General features: G+C 47.7%; 1 protein-coding gene across 1 annotated transcript in view; it reads left to right on the plus strand.

Moving 5' to 3' along the window:
* The window catches only part of TMPRSS13 (transmembrane serine protease 13), a 63,711-nt gene that overhangs the window by 28,367 nt on the left and 8,083 nt on the right, over nucleotides 1-27,261 (plus strand). Inside the window, exons 3-11 of the mRNA XM_063943602.1 lie at nucleotides 1,549-1,653; nucleotides 2,643-2,765; nucleotides 7,306-7,438; nucleotides 8,296-8,394; nucleotides 8,924-8,967; nucleotides 11,806-11,977; nucleotides 14,535-14,701; nucleotides 18,100-18,198; nucleotides 23,190-23,332. Coding sequence (XP_063799672.1) covers nucleotides 1,549-1,653; nucleotides 2,643-2,765; nucleotides 7,306-7,438; nucleotides 8,296-8,394; nucleotides 8,924-8,967; nucleotides 11,806-11,977; nucleotides 14,535-14,701; nucleotides 18,100-18,198; nucleotides 23,190-23,332 — 1,085 coding nt within the window. The remainder of the gene's footprint in view (nucleotides 1-1,548; nucleotides 1,654-2,642; nucleotides 2,766-7,305; nucleotides 7,439-8,295; nucleotides 8,395-8,923; nucleotides 8,968-11,805; nucleotides 11,978-14,534; nucleotides 14,702-18,099; nucleotides 18,199-23,189; nucleotides 23,333-27,261) is intronic.

A 27,261-nucleotide genomic window follows, 5' to 3' on the forward strand; every position in this document is an offset into this window, starting at 1 on the left:
GGTGGGGCAGATGTAACATGTGCAGAGAGAGTTAGATTTGGGTGGGTTATTTTGTTTCTGTGAAGGGTAAATACTGGCTGCTTTATTTTTACACTGCAATTTAGATTTCAGTTTGAATACACCCCACTCAAATCTAACTCTCTCTGCACATGTTACATCTGGAAGTTATCCGTGTAAGATTATATAATTTTCTACTCCGTCACAACAGCAACATATCTATTACTTACACCATATATCAAATAAAGACCACTTCCACAGCAGTGTTTCCCAACCTCAGTCCTCAATGCACACTGTAAGTCCAGGTATTAGTGGTATCCGTGCTGGAGCAAAGATGGCTATATCAAAATAACGGAGTAAGGCTCAGAGGCGGAACTACCATTGGTGCAGCATGTGCATTGCACCGGGGCCCCACATGACTAAGGGGCCCATTGCTGCCCAGACCAGCAATGATTTATCCCCCCCCCCCCGCAGTCCATTTTGAGCAACGTCAGATGAATGGCCCAGTGCAGAGAGCAAGGTGGGCCACTGTCTGAGGGACCTGCCCCTTACCTTAGGGAGGCGGGGCTGACCTTGTGTGTGCTGGAATGATAGAGGAGTCCTGTCACCTATCAGCACTGATGATCACAGCCATATACTGCCTCTAATTAACAGCCAGCTGCACATTTAGTCTGATTCACGGCTGTCTGTGAAATAAAGGCAGCTCACAGCCGGTGTAACTGGCCCTGTCCGAGTCTGCCTGACTGATACCAAACTGAGGAAAGCACCAGGGGTGGGGGCCCTGTCACACACAGAGCAGAGCCCGCTGTGATCCTGCCCCCACCAAGGTACATGCACCCTGTACTCTGCATCATGCAGAACATTGTGCTTGTACCCCTGTCACCCACTCCCTATGAGTCACCCTCTCCCTGTCACCCACTGCTTCCCCATGTCACCCTCTGTCTTCTCCTGCTTTACACTGTCACCATCTGCCTCTCCCTGTCACCCATTGCTGTGTGGCATATTGTGAACTTGGGTTGGGGTGGAGGAGGGGGTCCTAAATTATATTTTTGCACCTGGTCCCACCACTCACACCAAGTTTCACCACTGGTATGGCTATCCTTAAAACCTGGACTGTTAGAACGTGGACTGCAGGTGTGCCTTGAGGAACCCCAGTCTTACAAGGGTATATTTGGTAATATTTAAAGGGGCAGATGTACTGTACTAAACCTTCTAGAGTGATAAAGTGGAGAGAGATAAAGAACAAACCAATCAGCTCCTGTCATCTTTCAAACACAGCCTATAACATGGCAGTTACTAGCTGATTGGTTGGTATCTCTCTCCACTTTATCACTCTCCAAAGCTTAGTACATCTCTATTTAGTCAAGGGACAAAAATAGCTAGACATTGTTTTGGATTTTACTATCTGAGAACAGGAAATGTAATCCCATTCATATACTGACTTTCTTCTATGCCATGTGTATCTTAAATTTGGTGCCTCACTTGTTGAATTTGATGCCTAATTTTAAAGCAAATGATAATTGTGATCACTGTAAGTTTGTCTGCTTTCAGCTTCGCACAAGTTGCCGTTTTCCTGGTTTTCCAGACGTTGGACCACCGTTTTTATCTTCATAATCTTCATTGTCGTCCTCATTGGGCTGGGTCTGATCACTGCATGTGAGTCCCTTGGGCCATCTTCTGGCCATTATTACAACTAGTACTAAGGCCTGTAAGCCTGTGCCTATGGGGTCTATTTACTAAGTGGAGATAAAGTGGACGGAGGTAAAGTACCAGCCAATCAGCTCCTGTCATTTTTCAAACCCAGCCTGTGACATGGCAGTTAGGAGCTGATTGGCTGGTACTTTATCTCCATCCAAGGCTTAGTAAATAGACACCTATGTCTGGTCATGATTCTGGGTGGCTGTATTTATACTACGGGCAGTGCCAGACTGGAGCATGTAGGGCCCACCGGGGGAGTGCAGTGATAGGGGCCCATACTTAAGGGTGGGCCGGCCAACAAAGGAGGTGTGGCCAGCCTCTGCAGAGGCTTGAAATACACAATAGTCTAGAGTAGTGTAATGCAACATATCTACCATGTATAATACAAGTGCAGAATCTGGAACCTGATCCCTAGAGGAAGGAGTGGGCACTCAGGCAGTGAGGCCTACCAGTGGTTTCCCTGGTACCCCTGTGGGCCAGTCCGACCCTGACTACGGGTAAAATGTAGAAGCCTGCGAGCAGCAGGCTGTGAGGGACTTCATCCAAGTCTGCCTGGAATTTTTGCTGTGTAAATGTAAATTACCTTAATCCTCATAGTGTACAAGTCTCAGTTTGCTTGTACTGTATACTGATCCTGATATCCAGATATATTATTCACGTAACTCATTGTGAGGTATTTGTAGTGTATCTAAGGGAAAAAGATAACACACTGATTCCAATTGCTTCTGTCCCCGGATATTCCGCAGGAGTAATACTGTCCTGGAGTACTGAATGAATAGCATAGACTTACAGTATCATGTGGGGGGAATGTATGGTGTTCACCAGGTGGATGCCTGTTGCGGTGATTGTTGCAGTACACACAGCATACCTATTGTAGGTGACTGTAAGTGATCATTGTCTTACTGCACCTCTGCTCTGACACAGCTATGTCCTCTTCTGTTTCTCAGACAAATTAAATGCGTTCAATGGATCATCTTCCAACGGCATCCCACGAGAACACTGTTTCTCCAACATGACTCGGTGCAATGGAGTGGCTGAGTGTTCTAAAGGAGGCGATGAGGCTGGATGTGGTAATGTGACTGTTATCATCTTTGCTGGGACACAGAAACCGGGGACTGGGGAGTCTATTTAGCATTATGTGGAGATAGAGAATACTTGTTTGCCAGGGCAGCGGTCCGAGGCTCAGCTCCCCACACATAATGGCTGGCAGCTGTAAGAGGGATCATGCCGCTGTACCAGCCAGTCTAGGGGCCTTCTGCACAAGCCCACTGGAACTAAAGCCCAGACTTGGGTTCCAGTTCTCATTTCATGGAAAATTAAAAAATAATAATATACTGTAAATATAGATATAAATAACTATATATATATATATATATATATATATATATATATATATATACACATGAAAAAGAAAACAATGGAGGGCGCAATGGTGAGTGTAATCATCAAAAGTAATTTACTGGCAAAGTATTCACTCACATACATTGAAAGTAAAAGGTAACCAGCGCAGTGTAGACAGCTCGTGTAGCCTCCGGATGGCATACACTGATGTATAACGTTGCTCTAGGGATACCAACAGCCGCTCTGGACATCCAGCCGGACGGACTACAAACGGACCTCACATGCCGCTCATCTGGGCACTGGATCCACGTCACAAGTCCTGCTGGTAACGTCCAACGCGTTTCGTCACGGGACTTCGTCAGGGTGTGTGGCTAGCACCATTACAACACACAATTTATATCCAAGCCGCATAATTGATGCAATATACATACATAGTTAAAAATCTACAATAACAGCAGCGTAAACAACATTTATACACAACACTAAAACAAGTTATAGATACAGTATCATAATACATATTAAAACCAAATGGCTAAGTTTATTATAAACATCGTGCTAATATACACACTATATAAAACCATCTCAATTGACAAGGGTACTCTGATTGGTAATTGACGCACCTCATGAAAACAGTCAAGCACTTTTACTTAAACCGCAAACATTATGCTGATGAGAGAAGATTACCTTTATATGAGTAATATTCTTTGATAGCAGGCTCAAACCTAATTTTTTCATACTGTCGGAGTTTATTAAAGAACCATACCTGTTATATTGAGGCGCAAGGAACTAAAAACTACTCCTTATCACTAAATTTTTTTATATTTTATTTTTTAATTAAAATTACATAAGGACCGCAAAAAATAAAATATATATATAAATAAACATCAGCAACCATCATTGCTGAAATATCAGTGCACATAGAACACAAAGGAGCCAATGGCCCAACTACAGTGTGTTAAAGTCACCAATACCAGCAAAAATGGGCCCTAATGCAAAAAGGGCGTGATGTCATAATTCTCATTAAGCCCATAAGGGCTGATAGTATTTAATGTATGTATCCAATACATTTCCCTTTTTCCTAAAAGTTTAGACACATCACCCCCCTATCATCCAGTTTCACATGCTCAATTGCTTTAAAGGTAAAATTACTCAGCGACCCTCCGTTACAATTTAAAAAATGCCTAGGGACAATATGGTCTTTAAGTTTATTGGCTATACTTCTAGTGTGCTCGAGTATCCGGAGCTTTAATTGTCGCTTAGTTTTTCCTATATAACGTGCTCCACATGAACATTCTAAAAGGTAAATGACTGAGGTCGTTTGACAGTTGATCATACTTTGAATTTCCCAAGATTTTGACTTTTTACTGTCCCAAATTTTCTCTCTCTCTTTGCCCATAAATGGACAGACTTTGCAGTGATTACATGGGTAACATCCTGTTACGTGAGTTTTACCTAACCATGTCTCATCTGTTAGTTTACTAAGATTACTAGGCGCCAGTGAGTTCTTTAGGGATTTTGCTCTCCTAAAGACCACCTGTGGACCTGCAGGTAAATGATCCTTCAAAATTGGATCAAGAGACAATACACCCCAATGGTTCTTTAGAATTTTCATAATTTCGTTACTCTTAGTATTATACTTAGTAATAAAAGGCATAAAAGCTGAGTTTTGTTCCTTATTTCTCTCTTTGTATACTAACAATTGCTTTCTATCAAGGCCATCTGCTTTCTCTTTACATTTAGTGACCAATTCTGCTGGATACTTTTTCTCTAAAAATCTTTTTTCATAAAGTGCAGCTTGCTCATTAAATTTATCTTGTTCTACACAGTTTCTCTTTACCCTCAGAAACTGCGAATAGGGGATATTTGTAACCCAATTTTTCAGATGACAGCTCTTAAAATGTACATAGTTGTTACTATTAACTTTCTTAACATATGTATAGGTGTTAATATTCTTACCAGGACTCCAATCTGTCGAATCAATTACTAGATCTAAAAATTCAATTTTATTCTTCTGATAATTAGAGGTGAATTTTAAACTGTAACAATTAATATTCAGATAAAGCATAAATCTATTAAAATCATCCTCAGTCCCCTTCCAAATAATTAGTATATCATCTATATACCTATAAAAACTGTATATGAATTCTGAAAATGGATTATTATGGAAAATTACTTCAGATTCCCATTTACCCAAATACAAATTAGCAAAGCTCGGGGCATAAGGGGTCCCCATTGCACAGCCGCATAGCTGATTATAAAAATGACCTTGGAATTTTAAATAATTATTATTCAGGACATATCGTATACATTCTATCAAAAATGATTTTATATATATATATATATATATATATATATATATATATAAATAAATAAAGTTACTTTAGTAAATTATTAAATTATCAGAATGGTTCCTCTTCTGATCCTCAGCTTTAGCCATTATGAGATGGTGGTAGCGTTAAAAGGACTACGGCAGAACAGGTGGTCTTCAGGTTGTCGGCGGCCGGGCTCCCGGCGACCACCATACCGGCGCTGGAATCCCGACTGCTGGCATACCGACATCTTTTCTCCCTCTTGGGGGTCCACGAACCCCCTGGAGGGAGAATAGATAGCGTACACGCGCCACCGTGGCCGCAGCGTGGCGAGCGCAGCGAGCCCACAAGGGGCTTATTTGCGTTCGCCCAGCTGTAGATATGCTGGCGGTCAGGATTCCGGCGCCGGTATGCTGGTCGCCGGGACCCCGACCGCCGGCAAACCATACTACACCCGGCAGAACATGTACCGCAGAAATCCTTCTTAAATAGGCTCCCCAGAATGTGGGAAATAAAATGGGGATTTTAAACAGGGAGAGGCCCAAAAACACATATTTTCCCTGGATTTAGGGTTGTTCTCCCTATCATAACTGTATCCCTTAGACTTACTATGGACTAAATTATTATTATTATTATTTATTATTATGCAGTGCTGTAGAGACTAGGGGGGTCATTCCGAGTTGATCGCTCGCTGCCGTTTTTTTCGCAGCGCAGCGAACATGTTACTACTGCGCATGCGTATGCACCGCAATGCACAGACGCGTCGTATGGGTACAGAGCGGATCGTTGCTGAGCGATGGATTTAACGAAGAATCCATTCGCACAGCCAATCGCAAAGGAGATTGACAGGAATCTGTCAACTGACCGTTTTCAGGGAGTGTTTGGAAAAACGCAGGCGTGTCCAAGCGTTTGCAGGGCGGGTGTCTGACGTCAATTCCGGGACCGAAAAGTCTGAAGTGATCGAAAGGGCTGAGTAAGTCCAGAGCTACTCAGAAACTGCAAAATACTTTTTCGTCCCGCTCGGCTGCACAGGTGATCGCACACTTGCAAAGTGAAAATACACTCCCCCGTGGGCGGCGACTATGTGTTTGCATGGCTGCTAAAAGTAGCTAGCGAGCGATCATCTCGGAATGACCCCCTAGGGCATAAGTTCATACCAGGGTCCCAGAGGCAAAATAGAAGGTGGGCGACCAGTGCCCCCAATGTCTCTGGGAGTTACGCTACTGTTTAGAGAGAATAAGAGAATATGCAGCATTGTTGACAGCTGTGCCTGGCCCAGGTACTCGGAGGGGGCGTGGCCAATACAGGGAGGTGTGGCCAGCTCCCCTCCTTAGGAAATATTTAATTTAAAAAAAGTTTCTGTGCACGCTGCACAGGGTGGGGCGCCGAGTGTGGAGCAGGGGGCGATGCCGGGTGAGGAGCAGTGGGTGGCGGGGATGGCTGCTGGAGGGGGGGCGGTCACTTACACCACCGCACATCATGTGGGGAGAGAGAGGACACTGCTTCTGCAGCTGCCTCTCTGCCCAGCGCTGTGTACTGGGATGGGTTAAAGAGGCTGCTGCTACAACCGTGTCCTCTCTCTCCCTGCTGCTGCTGTCTACAATGGGGAAGGGGTATGCAGCAGGAACCGGGCCCTTCTAACAGGCCCGGGCCCAGGTATAGAGTACCCGTACCCCCCTTCCCTCTTGGCGCCACTGAGAATATATAGTCATCAGTACCTGCCCCAGTGGGATTTAAATTCCCAACTACACACACAACCTATGGTCGATTACTATAAGAAGCTAATTTACTTACCAGTGAGGTAGCCATGCTAGCTACCGTGTCACTGTGCTGCCCTTATACTTATATTTGGGCAGCAAAATTAGAAATAATTCTTCTTCTTATAATAGGGTGCAGAAATTTTTTTCAGCTGGGTTTACATTTGGTCGACTCTGAACCTCTACTCTTGTGCCTCTTACAGTGCGCTTTCTCTGGGATAACTCGCTGCTTGAAGTCATGTCACGTAAGAAGGAGGACCTATGGCTGCCGGTATGCTCCACGGGATACAGCAGTAACTTTCCATCGTACGTGTGCCAACGGTTTGGATTTGCCGAGTAAGTGTTACCTTTATTACTTGTCCCTGTGGTTTCACCGTCATATAATAGTCCAGGCCCAATCCATCTTCCACTCTATTGCTGGAAATAGTTAAATACAATACAAAAGCAGTAAGTCTGGCAAACAAAATGGCCGATACAGGATCATAATTTATTTGTGGCGACAACAGCACTGTTATAGTAGGATAATGTGACTGACGGGACAGACATGGCCTACTTAGATGACAGAAAAAAAGGCGGATAGGTTTTAAAGCAACAAATCAGCTTTTGGGTAGCATTTACCAAGTACATTCTATAAAATGATAGGTAGAATCTGGTTGGTTGCTATGGTCAACTTCTCCACTTGTCTACACTGCTGGATAAATCTCTCCCTGTAGCCACCCACACTGGCGTATTTATAATGAATACAGTGTGTACGGTGCACACAGGCCCCCAGGGGGGCCCACACCGCACACCCTGAACCCATTTTTTTCAATACTTACCCTCCAGAGTCCCTCGCCGCTGGTAGCAGCTCTGCAGAAGTCACCAGGAATTTGAAATGGCTGCCATTTTCCCAGGTTTTCGTGCATGCGCTGTAAGAAAATCACAGGGGAAATGGCCACCACGCCATTTTCCCGGAGACCTGCGAATGTGCACTAGACTCTGGGATAGTAATATGGTCCCAAAGTGACCCTAGTACTCAGAGGCTACAGTGCTGCAGGCTAGAGAGGAAGGGGCCCAACGCATGCCTTTTCCTGTCTTGAAGCGCCCCTGGCCACCTATGTCTACAGTATTTTGCTAAAAACATGCCTAGTAGTTTACTGCAATGACAAGAATGTAGGCCCTGCATGTATCATATTGTTAGTCTCCATCTGTAGACAACCGACTACACAGGTGGTAACCATGAGTGACAATTCCGCCAATGTAGGACTCTATACCGCTGGAACATCTGACACAATCCAAGGAAGTTTGGAAAGGTAAGAGCAATGCTACTTTTACTACCATGCAGATTTTTTCAGGTGGCGGTTATTAGGTCGACATGAGTTAGGTCGACATACATTGGGTCGACCACGATTGGTCGACATGCATTGGGTTGACATGATCACTAGGTCGACATGGTCATTAGGTCCACATGGAAAAAGGTCGACTTGAGTTTTTCACAAAATTTTTTATGTACATACTTAACGATTCACGTGGACTACAATTGGGAACGGTAACCTGTGCCGAGTGTAGCGAGGCACCTTGCGAGCCATGCGAGGTGACACGGTGCACTAATTGGGGATCCCTGTCACCAAAAGTAAAAAAACTTATGTCAACCATTTCCATGTTAACCTGGCACATGTCGACTGAATGACCATGTCGACCAAACATGGTCGACCCAATGTATGTCGACCTAACTCATGTCGCCCTAATGAACCACACCCGATTTTTTCAGTAGAAACATAAATGCATGCAAATTCTATTCTATCGTATTTATTTGTGTTTTATTAATTTCCATTATCTCAGCCAAACCTGCCCGACTAACCAGTACCTGTCTCTGAGATGTTCAGGTAAGCAGTCCATTTTAATTTGCCCCATTTATATTACAACGTGGTGGCTGCCATTTTGTGCGCTTAGGGGTCTATTCATGAAGCAGAGAAAAGAGTGGAGATGTGAGCCTGTGGAGAAGTTGCCCATGGCAACCAATCAGCTGCTCCGTACAATAGTATAGTATGCAAATTATAAATGTTACTTCAATGCTGATTGGTTGCCATGGACAACTTCTCCACTGGCTCACTTCTCCACACTTATCACTGCTTCATGAATAGACCCCTTAATCCATACATAGAAAACATCAAAAATGACAAATTTGCATTGTACATTTCCCCCCCCAATTATTGTATTTAAAAAAAAAAAAATGCCACAGCTGCTGCCTTGTATACAGAGAAGCCCACCGCGGGCATCGCAGATCCGCCACTTGCGTATAAAGACGCAGCAAGAGACGCACATTGGCCTATGATTGGCCAGAATGCCTGTTGCAACTAAACCGCTGGGGCCAGTGAAACTATGTATAATCTGCGATACAGCCACAAAACATTCACAACATGCCTGTGTTTTTGTGGCTTCCCCCCGTTACATCCCACAAAAGCTCCTTATCTGTCCATCAGACGTCATCTAAATCCTCATTGCGAGCGCCATCTCTAAGCCATTGCAGCGCAATCCAGACACGCGCAGCAGAAAAAAACAGTTTAGTGCCTAAACCTACCCCTCCCCCCAGTGGTGCCTAACGCTAACCCACCCCGCCCCACAGCCTAACCCTAACCTCTCCCCTTAGTGTCTGACTCTAACCTCCCCACCCCCAGCGGTGCCTAACCCTAACCTTCCCTTCCCCCCTTAGTGCCTAAACCTAACCTCCCCCCGGTGGTGCCTATTTCTAACCCCCGCTCCCGCAGCCTAACCCTAACCCTTCCCCGGTGGTGCCTAATTCTAACCCCCGCTCCCGCAGCCTATCCCTAACCCTCCCCTTCCCCCACAGCCTACCCCTGAACCCCCTCCGGGTGGCGCCTAATACTAATCCCCTATGCGCGTGACCCTAACCTGCCCGCTATGCTTATGGTCGAGATGCCGGCTGTCGGGTTTCCAGCATCAGTCTCCTGACTCTAAAGGGATTCCGGCGTCGGCATTCTGACGGCTGACGGCATCTTAACCGCATCCCCCGCAGCATGTATCACGGTTAAGATCTATACAGTATTATAGAAAATGTATATTTTACAATGCAAACTGGAAATAAGCCATGAAGAATACAGTAGCATAGGAAGGAACACCATCTGTAATTAATGATCATTTCATATTCATCCAAATTCAAAATAAAAAAAATGAGAGTGAAAATAAGGGAAGAGGATGATTGAACTCAATGTACTAATGTCTAATCAGACTGATGTACTACACATGGGGGGTCATTCCGAGTTGTTCGCTCGGTAAATTTCTTCGCATCGCAGCGATTTTCCGCTTAGTGCGCATGCGCAATGTCCGCACTGCGACTGCGCCAAGTAAATTTGCTATGCAGTTAGGAATTTTACTCACGGTTTTTTCTTTGTTCTGGTGATCGTAATGTGATTGACAGGAAGTGGGTGTTTCTGGGCGGAAACTGGCCGTTTTATGGGAGTGTGTGAAAAAACGCTACCGTTTCTGGGAAAAACGCGGGAGTGGCTGGAGAAACGGAGGAGTGTCTGGGCGAACGCTGGGTGTGTTTGTGACGTCAAACCAGGAACGACACTGACTGAACTGATCGCACTGGCAGAGTAAGTTTCGAGTTACTCAGAAACTGCACAGAGATGTCTTATCGCAATATTGCGAATCTTTCGTTCGCAATTTTAAGAAGCTAAGATTCACTCCCAGTAGGCGGCGGCTTAGTGTGTGCAAAGCTGCTAAAAGCAGCTTGCGAGCGAACAACTCGGAATGACCCCCATGAGTGGAAATCTCTACCCTGGTATCGCAGAGACGCAACGTTTCAGCAATTACATTTTAGGAGTACATTTAGTTAGACTGCTGTGCTTCTATTCTGATGCAACCCCTACTCATGGCTAATTTAACCCTCCCCCAGTTCAAGTTCTGCCTTTGATATAGAGCTAAGAGGATGACAGCATATCAGTTCTGCTGTGTGATGTGGTTGGGACAATGCTTTGAACACTATAAACCAAATTCCAATATTGAAATGTGTGAAACTTATTGGCCAAATGCATACTTACCTACTTTCAATTTCTCCTCTGCGGGAGTAGCCCGGAGGGGAGACAATGCAGGAGACTTCGGGGTGCGGGGTTGGCCTGTGACATCATCAAGCCACGCCCTCCGATCGGGAAAATGCCACGTATCGCGGGTCCGCGGGAAGGGGGCGGGGCTAAAATGACACGATTCGCGTCATTTGAACCCCTTCCCCTCCCCACGGACCCGCGAATACGGGAGGGTATGTCTCCATCCTGCTCGCAATTACTAGACTGCGAGCAAAATGCGGGAGACCTGCCTACTCTTCCGGGGGTGCGGGGGGCTACCCCAAAAAACGCGAGCCTCCCGCAGCTTCCGGGAGAGTAGGCAAGTATGGAAATGTTTCTCAGAATTTTCACATTTTTAATGTATACACCCAACTGTTTGCTGTAATAATCAGTAATCTTTAGGGCTAGATGCATCATTGCTTGGAGAGTGATAAAATTAAAAGTGATAAAGCACCAGCCAATCAGCTCCTAACTGTCATTTTTCAAACAGGTCCTGTGACATGGCAGTTAGGAGCTGATTGGCTGGTGCCTTTTTTCTCTGTTTTATCACTCTCCAAGCGATGGTGCATCTAGTTATCCTTAGAAATACATTGTAGTGTGCTTACTTATTTATTGATGTTCCATTATTTACCTCCCTAGACTGTGGTCTGCAGAAGATGAGTCGTATCATCGGGGGCACACAGGCCAACGCCGGGGAGTGGCCATGGCAGATCAGTCTGCAAGTCCACACAACAAAAGGATATGAACACATTTGTGGGGGGACAATTATCAGCAACCAGTGGGTTGTGATTGCATCTCACTGTTTCTCAAGGTGATTGGAAACTCGCTGATGTTTGTTTGACCAATATATAAATGTAGTACCGTACCAAAATGAATGTAGCAACAATACACACACACACACACACACACACACACACACACACACACACACACACACACACACACACACACACACACACACACACACACACACACACACACACACATACACTCTGCTTGCATAAGTAGTCAGTAATGCAACTAGTGCTGGGCTGCACCCCCCCATACTTCACTGTTGGGATGGTGATTGCTAATCTTTGGTCAGATCAGGTTTGCTCCGCATTGTGTTATGTATTAGGGTTATAAAGCTCAATTCTTGTCTCCTGCGCTCGGCACAGGTTACCGTTCCAATCGTAATCCACGTGGATCGTTAAGTATTAAAAAGTTTTTTTTTTAAATGTGAAAAACTCATGTCGACCTTTTGACCTGTCGACCTAGAAACCCTGTCGACCTTGAAAACATGTCGACCTATAGTGGTCGACCTAGACACTGTCGAGCTTCAGACCGGATCCCATAGTGATAGTTGGCCTCTCTGTGGCTTCCCTCATAAATCTCCTTTGTGATTTGATGCTGTTTTGATAGAGGCCTTTGTGGTATAATGCAGATGATCCAACACTGCTCCCCTGGCTATCTAGGCCAGGCATTCCCAACCTAGGTCCTCAAGGCACACTAAAGGGCCCTACACATATAAAGATCCGCCGCCGAGCTGCCCGACGGCGGATACGGCCGACGGGCGACCCGGCGCGGTTGGGGGCAGTGAAGTTTCTTCACTCCCCCCGTCACACGGCTCCATAGAAGTGCAGGCAAATATGGACGAGATCGTCCATATTGGCCTGCATGCACAGCTGACGGGGCACCAGCGATGAACGAGTGCGGGGCCGCGCATCGTTCATCTCTGGTGCCTCCACACTGAAAGATATGAACGTTATCTCGTTCATTAATGAACAAGATCGTTCATATCTTTCAGTGAGATCGACCAGTGTGTAGGGCCTATAACAGTCCAGGTTTTAGTGATATCCAGGCTTCAGCACAGATGACTTAGTTAGTACCTGAGTTATTTTGATGTAACCATCTGTGCTAAAGCCTGGATATCACTAAAACCTGCACTGTTAGTGTGCCTTGAGGACCAAGGTTGGGCACTTCCAGATCTAGGCACGTCCAGATCTTCATTATCAAGGGCCCTACACACTTGCCGATGTGTGCGGGCGATATGAATGATCTCGTTCAGTAATGAACAAGAAATCGTTCATATCGCTCAGTGTGTAGGCACCAACGATGAACGTTGCGCGGCTCTGCAGTCGTTCATCGTTAGTTCTCTGTCGCTTTGCAATGCAAGTCAATTAGATCGATCATCATTCAGATCGATCATCGTAAAAATTGAATCAGCAAGTGTGTAGGGACCTTTACAGTTTCGCTTCAGACTCACAACGGGCGGGATGTACTAATGTACATCGCCGCCCTGCGCCATGATGCTGATCGCATATGTACTAACATATGCGATCAGCATTGCAGAGGACAGCTCTTCCGATAAGAGCTGTCCTCCGCGATGCACAGCGGCAGCCTGACTTCCGGGATTCGGCCCCAGAAGTCAGTCTGCGCATGCGCGGGGCGACGGGGGCGGCCGCAGGGCATGCTGGGAGGGATCCAATCGGATCCCTCACACAGCACCGCGGAGAGAAGCCCATAGGCTTCTATGGACTATCGCCAGCTAAAGCTGGCGAACCCCGCCGCGGCGCTGACCTGCCGGACGTGGGTTAGTACATCAGGAAAATGCGGTAAACGGGGTTTACCGCATTTTCCGCTTAGTACATCCAGCTCAACATGTCCAATGTTATTTGAATTAGGTCTTTTATCTATAAAAGCTGACCTTTTTTAATTATTCGCAGTTAACAGCTAATTTATAAGCCAACTGAAAAGACAATATCTTTCAGCCTTGTAAACTTGAAGCTTCCACAGTGCATGGAGTTGAATACATTTTTACAGTGTTTATCAAGGAGGGGTCACAGGTACATGCGGCACCCATTCACTGCTTGGGGGGGGGGATGGCTAAATCAAGGAGGGGTTACAGTATACAGAACAACATTCCTGGGTCGTTTCACTCAACTCTCGCGGCAGATCAGAACAATGCACAAATCCATTGTGAGAGCGGGACAGAGCTCTCAAATAAGAATTGTACTGCTTTTCTGTTAAAGCATTAAACAGCAGGGAAAGATTGTACAGTCGTATACACTGTGATGTGGCCAGTACATGTAAAAAAAGAAAAGTAAAAAGAGTATGCTTTCACAACAAGAGAGATTACCCAGTGATAATTTATGATACAGCGCCACCTATTGTCTTTCCAGTATAACTGTCAAACAGCATAGCCTGTGTCTTATACTATACTCCAACAATACTATTAATGAATATAAGTGTGGGACATTATCCATGCACATTATGATACGCCTACATGCTCTGTTATCCACCTATTGTAACTTTATTTTGGAAGTTCTATTTTCTCTCTAAAGGCATTAAGTGACACGTGCTCAAACATGACTTTGTTTCTCTGGCAGCAATGTGCCCTTGAATTACATGAGGGTAGTCGCTGGCACAATCAGCCTGGCCCAGAGTCGCAGCTATTCAGGTATCGCAGCCTTCATTAGGAACGAGGATTACAATACTGATACGGATGATTATGATGTGGCTTTGATAAAACTGAAGGAGCCCTTCACTTTTTCAGGTAACGATATGATGGTGGGCAGGGTACAGGAACATAGATTTGTAGGAGAAATAAGGATGTATGAGAAACACCTGTGAGACTGGGAATGCCTAAAGGCTTACGGGAGATGTATCAAGCCTTGGAGTTCTATCTACTAAGCCTTGGATGGCGGTAAAGTGGACGGAGATAAACTAGCAACCAATCAGCTCCTAACTGTCATTTTTCAAACAGCCTGTGACACGGCAGTTAGGGGCTGATTGGCTGGTACGTTATCTCCGTCCACTTTATCTCCCTCCAAGGCTTAGTAAATAGACCCCTTGGAGAGAAATAGAGTGGAGCAGTTGCCCAAAGTAACTAATTCCTTCTAATACCCCTTTTCCACTAGATGGCACGGGTCGCAGCCGGGAGCCTGACTCAGCTGCAACCCGTGCTAGAGCCCCCTTCTACACGCGCTCACCAACCCGGCATATTGCTGGGTTGGTGACGCTGCTGGTGACGCGGCAGTGGAGGCGCTGGGAGATCACATGATCTCCCAGCCCCGCCCTTCCATACACTGTGAACGGGAGCTGTGTCGCATCGACACCGCTTCCGTTTACACTGCACAGCTTACCAGGTTGAACTCGTGTTCAACCCGGTAAGCTACCCGGGTAGGATTCCCGGATCACTTGATCCGGGAATTTGCAGGGGGTAGGGCGTTACCACTAGAAAAAAACACGGGCAAATGCGCGCCTTCGTGCATTTACTCGTGTTTTTAGAGCCAGTGGAAAAGGGGTATTACTGTCATTTCAACGACAGGCAACCTCTCCACTTTATTTCTCTCCGAGGCTCGATACAACTCCCCCTAAGTCTGAAGAATAGAAGGCAAATAGAAGGAAATTGGTTGCCGGCAAAACATGTCTGATTATTTTTCTATTATTTTCTATTATTTCGTAAAACATTCCAATCTAATGGTAAATTAAGCCTCCACAAACTTAGAGACAGAATACAATAAAACACATTGGGAGGGGAAACGGTTAAAATACCGCCAGTCGGGATCCCGGCGGTCACAATGCCAACGCCGGAATCCCGACAGGCGGTGAAATGCCGCCGCTGGAATACCGGCGACACAGGCTGTTCTCCCTCTGTGGGTGCCCACCCATAGAGGGAGAATATAACCTGTAACGAGTGCACGAGCCACCGTGCCCGCTGTGTGTCGAGCGCAGCGAGCCCGCAAGTGGCTTTCTAGCGCTCGCCCCGCTGCCGGCATTCTGGCGGGATCATGACAGCCGGAATCCCGTTCATCGTATCCCATTGGGAGAACCTCATGTCAGTTAACAAAAAACAAAAAACATTTGTGTTTAAAAAAAAAATAGTAAAGAAAAATGACCTGCATGCATCCCAGAGCTTTGTGCAGTATTTTAATTGTTTCGCTGCGTTGTTGGTGGGGGATTGTGTGACTACAGTAGATGTATTCACATCAGACGGCTGCGACATTGCCTCTTGGATGCAAACTGGTTCGTGACCCTACATCTCAAAACCTGCGCTAACCTGTCAGTACATATCACAGTGACCCGGCCAATGCTGGATCCCTTAAGGAGCACAGAGTATACTGTATGAAGGGTGAAATCTAGAACAGAGGCAAGCTGGTATGCCAAGCATGGACTGTGTCATTTATCAACCTTTATAAGTTACATATATTGCCCAGATTTATCAAGCCTTGGAGAGTGATAAATAACATGGTGATAAACCACCAACCAGTCAGATCCTAGCTGTCATTTTTCAAACACGGGGGTAAATTTACTAAGGTGGGAGATTTTTAGAACTAGTGATGTTGCCCATGGCAACCAATCAGATTCTACTTACCATTTATCTAGCTGCTTCTAGCAGATAATAGATATAATCTGATTGGTTGCTATGGGCAACATCACCAGTTCTAAAAATCTCCCACCTTAGTAAATTTACCCCACACGGCCGGTGACATGGAAGTTAGGAGCTGATTGGCTGGTACTTTTTCACCGTGAAATGTATCACTCTACAAGGCTTGATAAATCTGGGCCTATAGTTGGTGAAGATAACTGGCTTGTTAGGCCAACAGCTCCTGATTTTCTACTGAGCAGGTTTCCAAACCAAAAATCAGCTGCTTACTCCAGAACTTGTATTAACCGGATATCGAAACCAAGTCAAATACTCCTCTGTTTTTTGGCTTGAACAAAATATACAGTATTTCTACAATACAAGCGTAATCAGAAATGTACATTATACCGCTTCTACCACTTTCTACTATTATTCCTCTAGAAAATATGTTACAAAAAGACACAGGAGGGGGGAAGTAATTCAGACTTGATCGTAGATGTGCAAAATTTAGCACATCTACAATCAGTTTCTCAGGCATGCGGGGGGACGCCCAGCACACGTCTGGTTCTGCCCCCATGGCACAGGTACAAAAGCATCACCGCAGGGGGCTATCCCATCGCTTTTTGGGTCACAGCGGCTGCGTGTGAAATCACGCAGCCACCGCGGCCTGCCCCCGCACGGTCCGGGCACGCCTGACTGGACTGCGGCCCAATGCCGCCTGCCCGCCCCGCGAACACACAGTGTCAATCGCTGGGCTGAGATGTCGATCGCGTCTCTGCGCAGTTCAGACCTGATTGCCCGCTGTGCGAAAACACACAGCAGCGATCAGGTCTGAATTATCCCCAGTTTCACAAAGTATAAAGGGGGTCATTCCGAGTTGATTGCTCGCTGCCGATTATCGCAGCGCAGCGATCAGTTAAAAAAAACGGCAAAACTGCACATGCACCGCAATACACACGCGGTCGTACGGGCACAAAGAGCATCGCCTTTGTGCACTGGATCTAGCGTAGATTCCATTTGCACAGCCAATGGCGAGGAGATTGACAGGAAGAGGGCGTTTATGGGTGTCAACTGACCGTTTTCTGGGAGTGTTTGGGAAAATGCAGGCGTGTCCATGCGTTTGCTGGGCGGGTGTCTGACGTCAATTCCTGGACCTTCGTCGCAGCAATCATCGTACAGAATAAGTAACTACAGGGCTGGTCTTGTTTTGCACAAAATGTTTTTGTACCGCTCGGCTGCACAGGCGTTCACACTCTTGCAAAGCAAAAATACACTCCCCCCCCCCCCTGGGGGCGACTATGCGTTTGCACAGCTGCTAAAAGTAGCTAGCGAGCGATGAACTCGGAATGACCCCCACAGTGCACTACATTTGTCTCATCACTGTAGCAATGGAGCACACAGCATCCAGTAATGATAAAGTGACATTTTCCATGGAGGAATACAGCACATGGTGATAGAATTACTGCAAATACTAAAAACATGACATACTGTTATACTGTAATTAATCTGTAGACCCAATACACTGATAAGAAATACATTGTATTACATCATCACTTCCTATGAATTCCATTGTCATTGTCTTCTAGCTACCATTCAGCCAGCCTGCCTTCCAATGACCAATCAAGACTTTAACCCCAACACCAAATGCTGGATCACTGGATTTGGTAAAACTGTTGCCACTTCTGGTGAGTAATGCTTTATGCTTAGGACAATAGTGAGCTGGATTCTATGAATGTAGGGGCCTATTTATGAATATATGGTGATAAGTATGATTTATAAAGCACCGATTGCCACAATCTTGTCATGTTGCTGACGGAGCTGAACAATACACAGCGGTGATACTGGTCCTCAGCGGTAAGGGCTACTCATGAAAGCACAGACTTCTACAAATACTGGGCCCAATTCAGACCAGATCGCTGCTGTGCTTTTTCGCACAGCGGGCGTTTAGCAATAGACTGCGCATGCGTATGCACCGCAATGTGCACGTGCGTTGGACAACAACAACGGGCATCGCCGGTCAGCCACAGGATGGTGTGAAAATTCCACTCGCACCGGCGTTCACAAAGTGATTGACAGGAAGAGGCCGTTTGTGGGTGGTAACTGACTATTTACTGGGAGTGTCCGGAAAAACGCAGGCGTGCCCAAGCGTTTTTAGGGAGGGTGTCTGACGTCGGCTCCGGCCCCGATCGTACTGTAGGAGTAAGTCTTGGGCTGCGCAGAGACTGCACACAAAGGATTTCTGCAGCTCGTCGTACACATGCGATCGCACACTTGCACGGGCGATTTTACCCTCCCCATTGGGCGGCGACTATCTGAACGCACGACAGCAAAGTTAACAGCCCAGCAATCAGGTCTGAATCACCCCCATTTACCAGTGCAAAATTGTTTATACAGAAAGCAGAGCCAGGGCTTTCCCTTATTAGGGTGGTGGGCTTTGTGGCTAATTAGAGCCTTTCACTAGAGAAGACATATTTCATATCCTTATAATCAGGTTTCAGGCAAATATTGCTGTGCTCATTTTGTTGCCCTTGCGCTTTATAACATTCTTGTATAGAACCCTTACAGTAGCGGCTCTTGCCACGGGCAAGCAGCATTTTTGCCCAGGGCGCCGCTGTCCCGAGGGCGCCGCCACCGTGGCAAGAGCCGCTACTAACTGGGGTGGCGGCGGTGGTGGTTAGGAAAAGGTCCCCTAGGTGAAGGGAAGCTACACGCGCAGTGAGGTAGTGTCTAGTTTCCCTTTGCGAAGAGGACCTTTCCCCGCTACTGGTGCCTGCCGTGCGGTGCACCTGACGTTATCGCGCACCGCATGGCAGTTTAGAACAGCAATAGATGCTAGAGGTCATAATTGACCTCTAGTGTCTATGCGGTGCTATGGGAGAGACATCATGACGTCTCCTCCATAGATCCGAGGAGCAGCACCGGCGGCTAGAGACGGAAGGCAGCAGCAGTCGGGAAACAGGAACGGGACTGGTGAGTATTCTTTATTTATTTACTAGGGGAACAGCTACTGGTGGGCACAGTAATGGGGGCAAAACTAATGGAGACACAACTACTGAGGGCGCAGTACTGGGGGCAAAACTACAGGGGGCACAACAGCTGCATGGGGCACAACAGCTACTGGGGGCATAACTCTACAGGGGGCAAAACTACAGGGAGCAAAACTGTGACCACGCCCCTTCCCCATAAAGCCACGTCCCTATTTTTAACCCTAGTTCACCAGTCGGGGAGGGGGGCGCTAAAGGAAACTTTCGCCCTGGGCGCCACAAGGTCCTGGCCCTGAACACTAGTATGAGTGTGACCTCTCTGTGCAGATAATCCTCAGCGATATACAGATGCAGAATGATATGTCTGTGCTCACAGCGAGGAAAGCCAGAGCGGGGTAATGCGGTGTCTGAGATGCACGCCACCAGGAAATAAACCTAGAGCGGGGTCATGTGGTGTCTGACATGCACGCCACCAGGAAATAAACCTAGAGCGGGGTCATGTGGTGTCTGACATGCACGCCACCAGGAAATAAACCTAGAGCGGGGTCATGTGGTGTCTGACATGCACGCCACCAGGAAATAAACCTAGAGCGGGGTCATGTGGTGTCTGACATGCACGCCACCAGGAAATAAACCTAGAGCGGGGTCATGTGGTGTCTGACATGCACGCCACCAGGAAATAAACCTAGAGCGGGGTCATGTGGTGTCTGACATGCACGCCACCAGGAAATAAACCTAGAGTGGGGTCATGTGGTGTCTGACATGCACGCCACCAGGAAATAAGCCCAACCATTTTCATTCATTAATATAAACTGTATGATTATGGAAAATGTACATTAAAATCGATATCACACGTCTAAATTGTTTCTGAGCAACAAAGTTATCCCTACATCAAGGCAAGGTGACCTATAAATTCCAAGGTTAGCAAGGGTGTGGTATGCCTTGTCGACAGTCATCAGGTCAACATGAGAATGTTGACGGGGTTGAACTGTCGACATGCAGCATGTCACCAGTTTCAGAATGTCGACGTGTATCCAGTTTACCAGGCTGGTATGTATGTAGACACGATGAACTGTCACAAAATCATCCCAGGTGGTCTTGTGGCTTCTTACAGTGTCCTTGCAGCAGTAGCATCTTCAACGTCTTCTTCTGGGTCCCAGTGGTTCTGTGACAGTTAATTGAGGGTCAGACCTCCAATGCTGCAGCATTTCCGTGAATATTTATAATCTTAGTCCAGAGGTTCCCAGCGCGGTCCTCAAGGCACCCCAACGGTCCAGGTTTTAAATGTATCCATACTTTGTCACAGGTGACTTAATTAGCACCTAAGTCAGTTTTGATTTAACCATCTGTGCTGAGCCATGGCTATACCTAAATCCTGGACTGTTGTGGTGCCTTTAGGACCACGTTTGGGAACCTCTGCCTTAGTCCCTAACCTCCCCTCGCAATCTAACCCTAACCTTCCACCCGCAGCCTAACCCTAACCTTACCCCTAGCACCTAACCCTAACTCCCCTGCAGCCTAACCTCCCCCTAGTGCCTAACCCTAACCTTCCCCATGCAGCCTAACCATAACCTCCCCCTGTAGCCTAACCCTAACTCTCCCCCTAGCGCCTAACCATAAACTCCACCACAGCCTAACCCTAACCTCACCCTGCAGCATACCCCTAACCTCCCCCTGCTTCCTAACCCTAACCTCCCCCTGCTTCCTAACCCTAACCTCCTCCTGCAGCCTAACCCTAACTCTCCCCCTAGCGACTAACCCTAAACTTCCCCCACAGCCTAACCCTAACCTCACCCTGCAGCATACCCCTAACCTCCCCCTGCTTCCTAACCCTAACCTCCTCCTGCAGGCTAGCCATAACCTCCCTCTGCAGCCTAACCCTAACTACCCCCCCCCCCCGCAACCTAACCTTAACCTCCCCCTGCAGCCTAACCCTAACTCTCCCCCTAGCGACTAACCCTAAACTTCCCCCACAGCCTAACCCTAACCTCACCCTGCAGCATACCCCTAACCTCCCCCTGCTTCCTAACCCTAACCTCCTCCTGCAGGCTAGCCATAAACTCCCTCTGCAGCCTAACCCTAACTACCCCCCCCCCCCCCCGCAACCTAACCCTAACTTCCCCCTGCAGCCTAACCCTAACTACCCCCCCCCTGCAGCCTAACCCTAACTTCCCCCTGCAGCCTAACCCTAACTTCCCCCTGCAGCCTAACCCTAACTTCCCCCTGCAGCCTAACCCTAACCTCTCCCTGCAGCCTAACCCTAACCTCTCCCTGCAGCCTAACCCTAACCTCTCCCTGCAGCCTAACCCTAACCTCTCCCTGCAGCCAGGGCCAGATTAACAATGGGTCAGATGGAGCTACAGCTCCAGGCCTCCACATAAAAATAGGCCCATCGTGCTGGCAGCAGGATGTTGACCAGGCCCACAGCAGGCCAAACAATCATAAATCATAAGTAAAAAATAAGTTCAAATTGTTTTGGGCATTTTCCCACAAAATTATTCAATTTTTCTATGTTTATGTATATAGGGATACAGCGGGCACACCCACATGGCTCTGGCCACACCTACACAGCACTGGTCACAGCTCCTCCCCTTCTCAGTATAGGCCCTTGAAAATTTTCAGCTCCAGGCCCATGTAGCCCTTAATCCAGCCCAGCCCGTAGCCTAACCTAACCTTCTCCTGCAGCCTAACCCTAACACCTCCCGCTGCAGCCTAGCCCTAACCTCCAGCTGCAGCCTAACCCTAACCTCCCCCACAACCTACTCCTAACTTCCCCTTTGTGCCTAACCCTAACCACCCCTGCAGCCTAACCCTACCTCCCCTGCAGCCTAACCATAACCCCCCCCCCCCGCAGCCTAACCCTAACCTCCCCCTGCTGCTTAACCCTACCTCCCCTGCAGCCTAACCATAACCCCCCCTCCCCCGCAGCCTAACCCTAACCTCCCCCTGCTGTTTAACCCTAACCTCCTCCTGCAGGTAAGCCATAACCTCCCACTGCAGCCTAACCCTAACCTCCAGCTGCAGCCTAACCCTAACCTCCCCCACAACCTACTCCTAACTTCCTCTTTGTGCCTAACCCTAACCACCCCTGCAGCCTAACCCTACCCCCCTGCAGCCTAACCCTAACCCCCCCCCCGCATCCTAACCACCCCTGCAGCCTAACCCTACCTCCCCTGCAGCCTAACCATAACCCCCCCCCCCCCCCCCCCCCCGCAGCCTAACCCTAACCTCCCCCTGCTGCTTAACCCTAACCTCCTCCTACAGGTAAGCCATAAACTCCCACTGCAGCCTAACCCTAACCTCCAGCTGCATCCTAACCCTAACTTCCCCTGCAACCTACTCCTAACTTCCCCCTTGTGCCTAACCCTAACCTCTCCCTGCAGCCTAACCCTAACCATCAGCATCCATAATTGGTCGACATTTCACATGGTGACATTTCGGATGTCAACATTGTGAACCTGTTGTTAATGTGAGGTTGTAGACCTAGTGCCTGTTGATAGTTTGAACCATGTTAATATTCTGAAGTCGACATTGAGGCGTCGACCTTATGAATGTTGGCATGGTTGCTGTTGACCATTCAACCGGATACTCCCTGGTACATAGCGAATCCCTGGAATAATAGGTTTGGCCATAAAGGAGTTAATTTGTCCTGTGTTTAAATATAGATCTTGATTGTTTTATTCTCATTTTAGAGGATGCGTCCAAGGTCCTGATGAAGGCAGAAGTGACCATTATCAGCACTGCCGTCTGTAACGGCGTTGGCGTCTATAACGGAGCCATTACTGATAGAATGATGTGCGCTGGGGAACTGAGAGGAGGAACAGATTCATGTCAGGTGAGTACTCCCGCCACTATGTGTAACCGCCCTTTACTTCTACTTCCTCTCAGTAGGTAAGGGCAGGGTCATCTTAAACGCATTGTAGGCACTGGGCAAAGCACTGGTACTGGGTCACCTACTCACGCTTTCATTGGAATATTTAATAAAAAAATAAAAAATAAAAACAAAAACCCATAAATTACCTCTCCTGCAGTCACGTGCTGCCCACATGCCTCCATATAGTGAATGGCTGTCAGCACTCTGGGCCCAATTCAGATCGGATCGCAGCTGCAAATTTGTTAGCAAATGGGCAATACCATGTGCACTGCGGGGGGGAGGGAGGGGGGCGGGGGCGGACAGATATAACATGTGCAGAGAGAGCTAGATTTGGGTGGGTTACATTGTTTCTGTGCAGGGTAAATACTGGCTGCTTTATTTTTACAGTACAATACAGATTTCAGTTTGAACACACCACACCCAAATCTAACTCTCTCTGCACATGTTATAATTGCCCCCCATCCTGCAGAGCACATGGGCCCTCATTCCGAGTTGTTCGCTCGCTAGCTGCTTTTAGCAGCATTGCACACGCTAGGCCGCCGCCCTCTGGGAGTGTATTTTAGCTTAGCAGAATAGCGAACGAAAGATTAGCAGAACTGCTACTAAATAATTCTTTGCAGTTTCTGAGTAGCTCCAGACCTACTCCTAGACTGCGATCAGCTCAGTCCGTTTAGTTCCTGGTTTGACGTCACAAACACGCCCTGCGTTCGGCCAGCCACTCCCCCGTTTCTCCAGACATTCCCGCGTTTTTCCCTGACACGCCTGTGTTTTTTAGCACACTCCCGGAAAACGCTCAGTTACAACCCAGAAACGCCCCTTTCCTGTCAATCATTCACCGATCAGCAGTGCGACTGAAAAGCGCCGCAGGATCCACAGCAAAACTGCTAAGTTTTTAGTTAAATAACTAAGCACATGCGCCCTGCGTGCCTTGCGCATGCGCAATTAGCAACAAATCGCAGCATAGCGAAAATCGGCAACGAGCAAATAACTCGGAATGACCCCCATGGTTTTGCCCAACTGCTAACAAATTTACTGCTGCGATTAGGTCTGAATTAGGCCCTCTGATTGGTGGATAACCCTACCAATCAGCAAGCTTTCAGCTATTCACTGTCTGGCTGCAGGCCAGGTGGTAGGTAGAGAATGATGCCTCACCGCTCTGACTGTGTGTAATTCACAATCATAGCAGTCAGGCAGCATTTCGCACCTGCCTCCCAAGAAGCTCAGGAGGCACCTGCCCAACCTGCCCGTGCACAAAGGCGCTAGAATTTTGGGGACCTGGGCAGCTGCCCAGTGTGCCCTTATGTTAAGATGGCCCTGGTAAGGGAAATATTATACATAAGTGCACAGTAGGGGTTACACATTGTCCTCTGACCGGGTCTCCATGGTGTCGGGTAACCTGGTCAGGATGGAAAGAATAAATCTTCATCTCTGATGTGACTTCCATGTCTCCATGAGGGAAGATCCAAGGTGATTGTTGTGAAGGCATCAGACCATCCTCACGGCTATGTATCATGGTGGTTATTACCTGTGCGGGGTCCTGAGGACCGAGTTTGAGAACCACCGATATAGATCATTTCTCTGACGTCCTAGTGGATGCTGGGAACTCCGAAAGGACCATGGGGAATAGCGGCTCCGCAGGAGACTGGGCACAAAAGTAAAAGCTTTAGGACTACCTGGTGTGCACTGGCTCCTCCCCCTATGACCCTCCTCCAAGCCTCAGTTAGATTTTTGTGCCCGAACGAGAAGGGTGCACACTAGGTGGCTCTCCTGAGCTGCTTAGTGAAAAAGTTTAAGTATAGGTTTTTTATTTTCAGTGAGTCCTGCTGGCAACAGGTTCACTGCACCGAGGGACTAAGGGGAGAAGAAGCGAACTCACCTGCGTGCAGAGTGGATTGGGCTTCTTAGGCTACTGGACATTAGCTCCAGAGGGACGATCACAGGCCCAGCCATGGATGGGTCCCAGAGCCGCGCCGCCGGCCTCCTTACAGAGCCAGAAGACAGAAGAGGTCCGGGAAATCGGCGGCAGAAGACGTCCTGTCTTCAATAAGGTAGCGCACAGCACCGCAGCTGTGCGCCATTGCTCTCAGCACACTTCACACTCCGGTCACTGAGGGTGCAGGGCGCTGGGGGGGGGCGCCCTGAGACGCAATAAAAACACCTTAGATGGCGAAAAATACATCACATATAGCTCCTGGGCTATATGGATGCATTTAACCCCTGCCAGTTTTTCCTTAAAAAAGCGGGAGAAAGGCCGCCGAGAAGGGGGCGGAGCCTATCTCCTCAGCACACAAGCGCCATTTTCCCTCACAGCTCCGCTGGAAGGACGTCTCCCTGACTCTCCCCTGCAGTCCTGCACTACAGAAACAGGGTAAAACAAGAGAGGGGGGGCACTAATTTGGCAGATTAATCAATACAGCAGCTATATAAGGGAAAAACACTTATATAAGGTTATCCCTGTATATATATATATAGCGCTCTGGTGTGTGCTGGCAAACTCTCCCTCTGTCTCCCCAAAGGGATAGTGGGGTCCTGTCCTCTATCAGAGCATTCCCTGTGTGTGTGCTGTGTGTCGGTACGTTGTGTCGACATGTATGAGGAGGAAAATGGTATGGAGGCGGAGCAATTGCCTGTAATAGTGATGTCACCCCCTAGGGAGTCGACACCTGACTGGATGGTCTTATGGAAGGAATTACGTGATAGCGTCGCAACTTTACAAAAGACTGTTGACGACATGAGACAGCCGGAAAATCAGTTATTACCTGTCCAGGCGTCTCAAACACCGTCAGGGGCTCTAAAGCGCCCGTTACCTCAGATGGTCGACACAGACCCAGACACGGACACTGACTCCAGTGTCGACGGTGAGGAAACAAACGTGTTTTCCAGTAGGGCCACACGTTACATGATCACGGCAATGAAGGAGGTTTTGAACATTTCTGATACTACAAGTACCACAAAAAAGGGTATTATGTGGGGTGTGAAAAAACTACCCGTAGTTTTTCCTGAATCAGATGAATTAAATGAGGTGTGTGATGAAGCGTGGGTTTCCCCCGATAAAAAACTGCTAATTTCTAAAAAATTATTGGCATTATACCCTTTCCCGCCAGAGGTTAGGGCGCGTTGGGAAACACCCCCTAGGGTAGATAAGGCGCTCACACGCTTATCAAAACAAGTGGCGTTACCGTCTCCTGATACGGCCGCCCTCAAGGAGCCAGCTGATAGGAAGCTGGAAAATATCCTAAAAAGTATATACACACATACTGGTGTTATACTGCGACCAGCAATCGCCTCAGCCTGGATGTGCAGTGCTGGGGTGGCTTGGTCGGATTCCCTGACTGAAAATATTGATACCCTGGACAGGGACAGTATATTATTGACTATAGAGCATTTAAAGGATGCATTTCTATATATGCGGGATGCACAGAGGGATATTTGCACTCTGGCATCAAGAGTAAGTGCGCTGTCCATTTCTGCCAGAAGAGGGTTATGGACGCGACAGTGGTCAGGTGATGCGGATTCCAAACGGCATATGGAAGTATTGCCGTATAAAGGGGAGGAGTTATTTGGGGTCGGTCTATCGGACCTGGTGGCCACGGCAACGGCTGGGAAATCCACCTTTTTACCCCAGGTCACCTCTCAGCAGAAAAAGACACCGTCTTTTCAGGCTCAGTCCTTTCGTCCCCATAAGGGCAAGCGGGCAAAAGGCCACTCATATCTGCCCCGGGGCAGAGGAAGGGGAAAAAGACTGCAGCAGGCAGCCTCTTCCCAGGAACAGAAGCCCTCCCCCGCTTCTGCCAAGTCCCCAGCATGACGCTGGGGCCTTACAAGCGGACTCGGGTACGGTGGGGGGTCGTCTCAAGAATTTCAGCGCGCAGTGGGCTCACTCGCAAGTG

The sequence above is a fragment of the Pseudophryne corroboree genome, chromosome 10 (assembly GCF_028390025.1).
Source record: "Pseudophryne corroboree isolate aPseCor3 chromosome 10, aPseCor3.hap2, whole genome shotgun sequence".
Lineage (NCBI taxonomy): Eukaryota > Metazoa > Chordata > Amphibia > Anura > Myobatrachidae > Pseudophryne > Pseudophryne corroboree.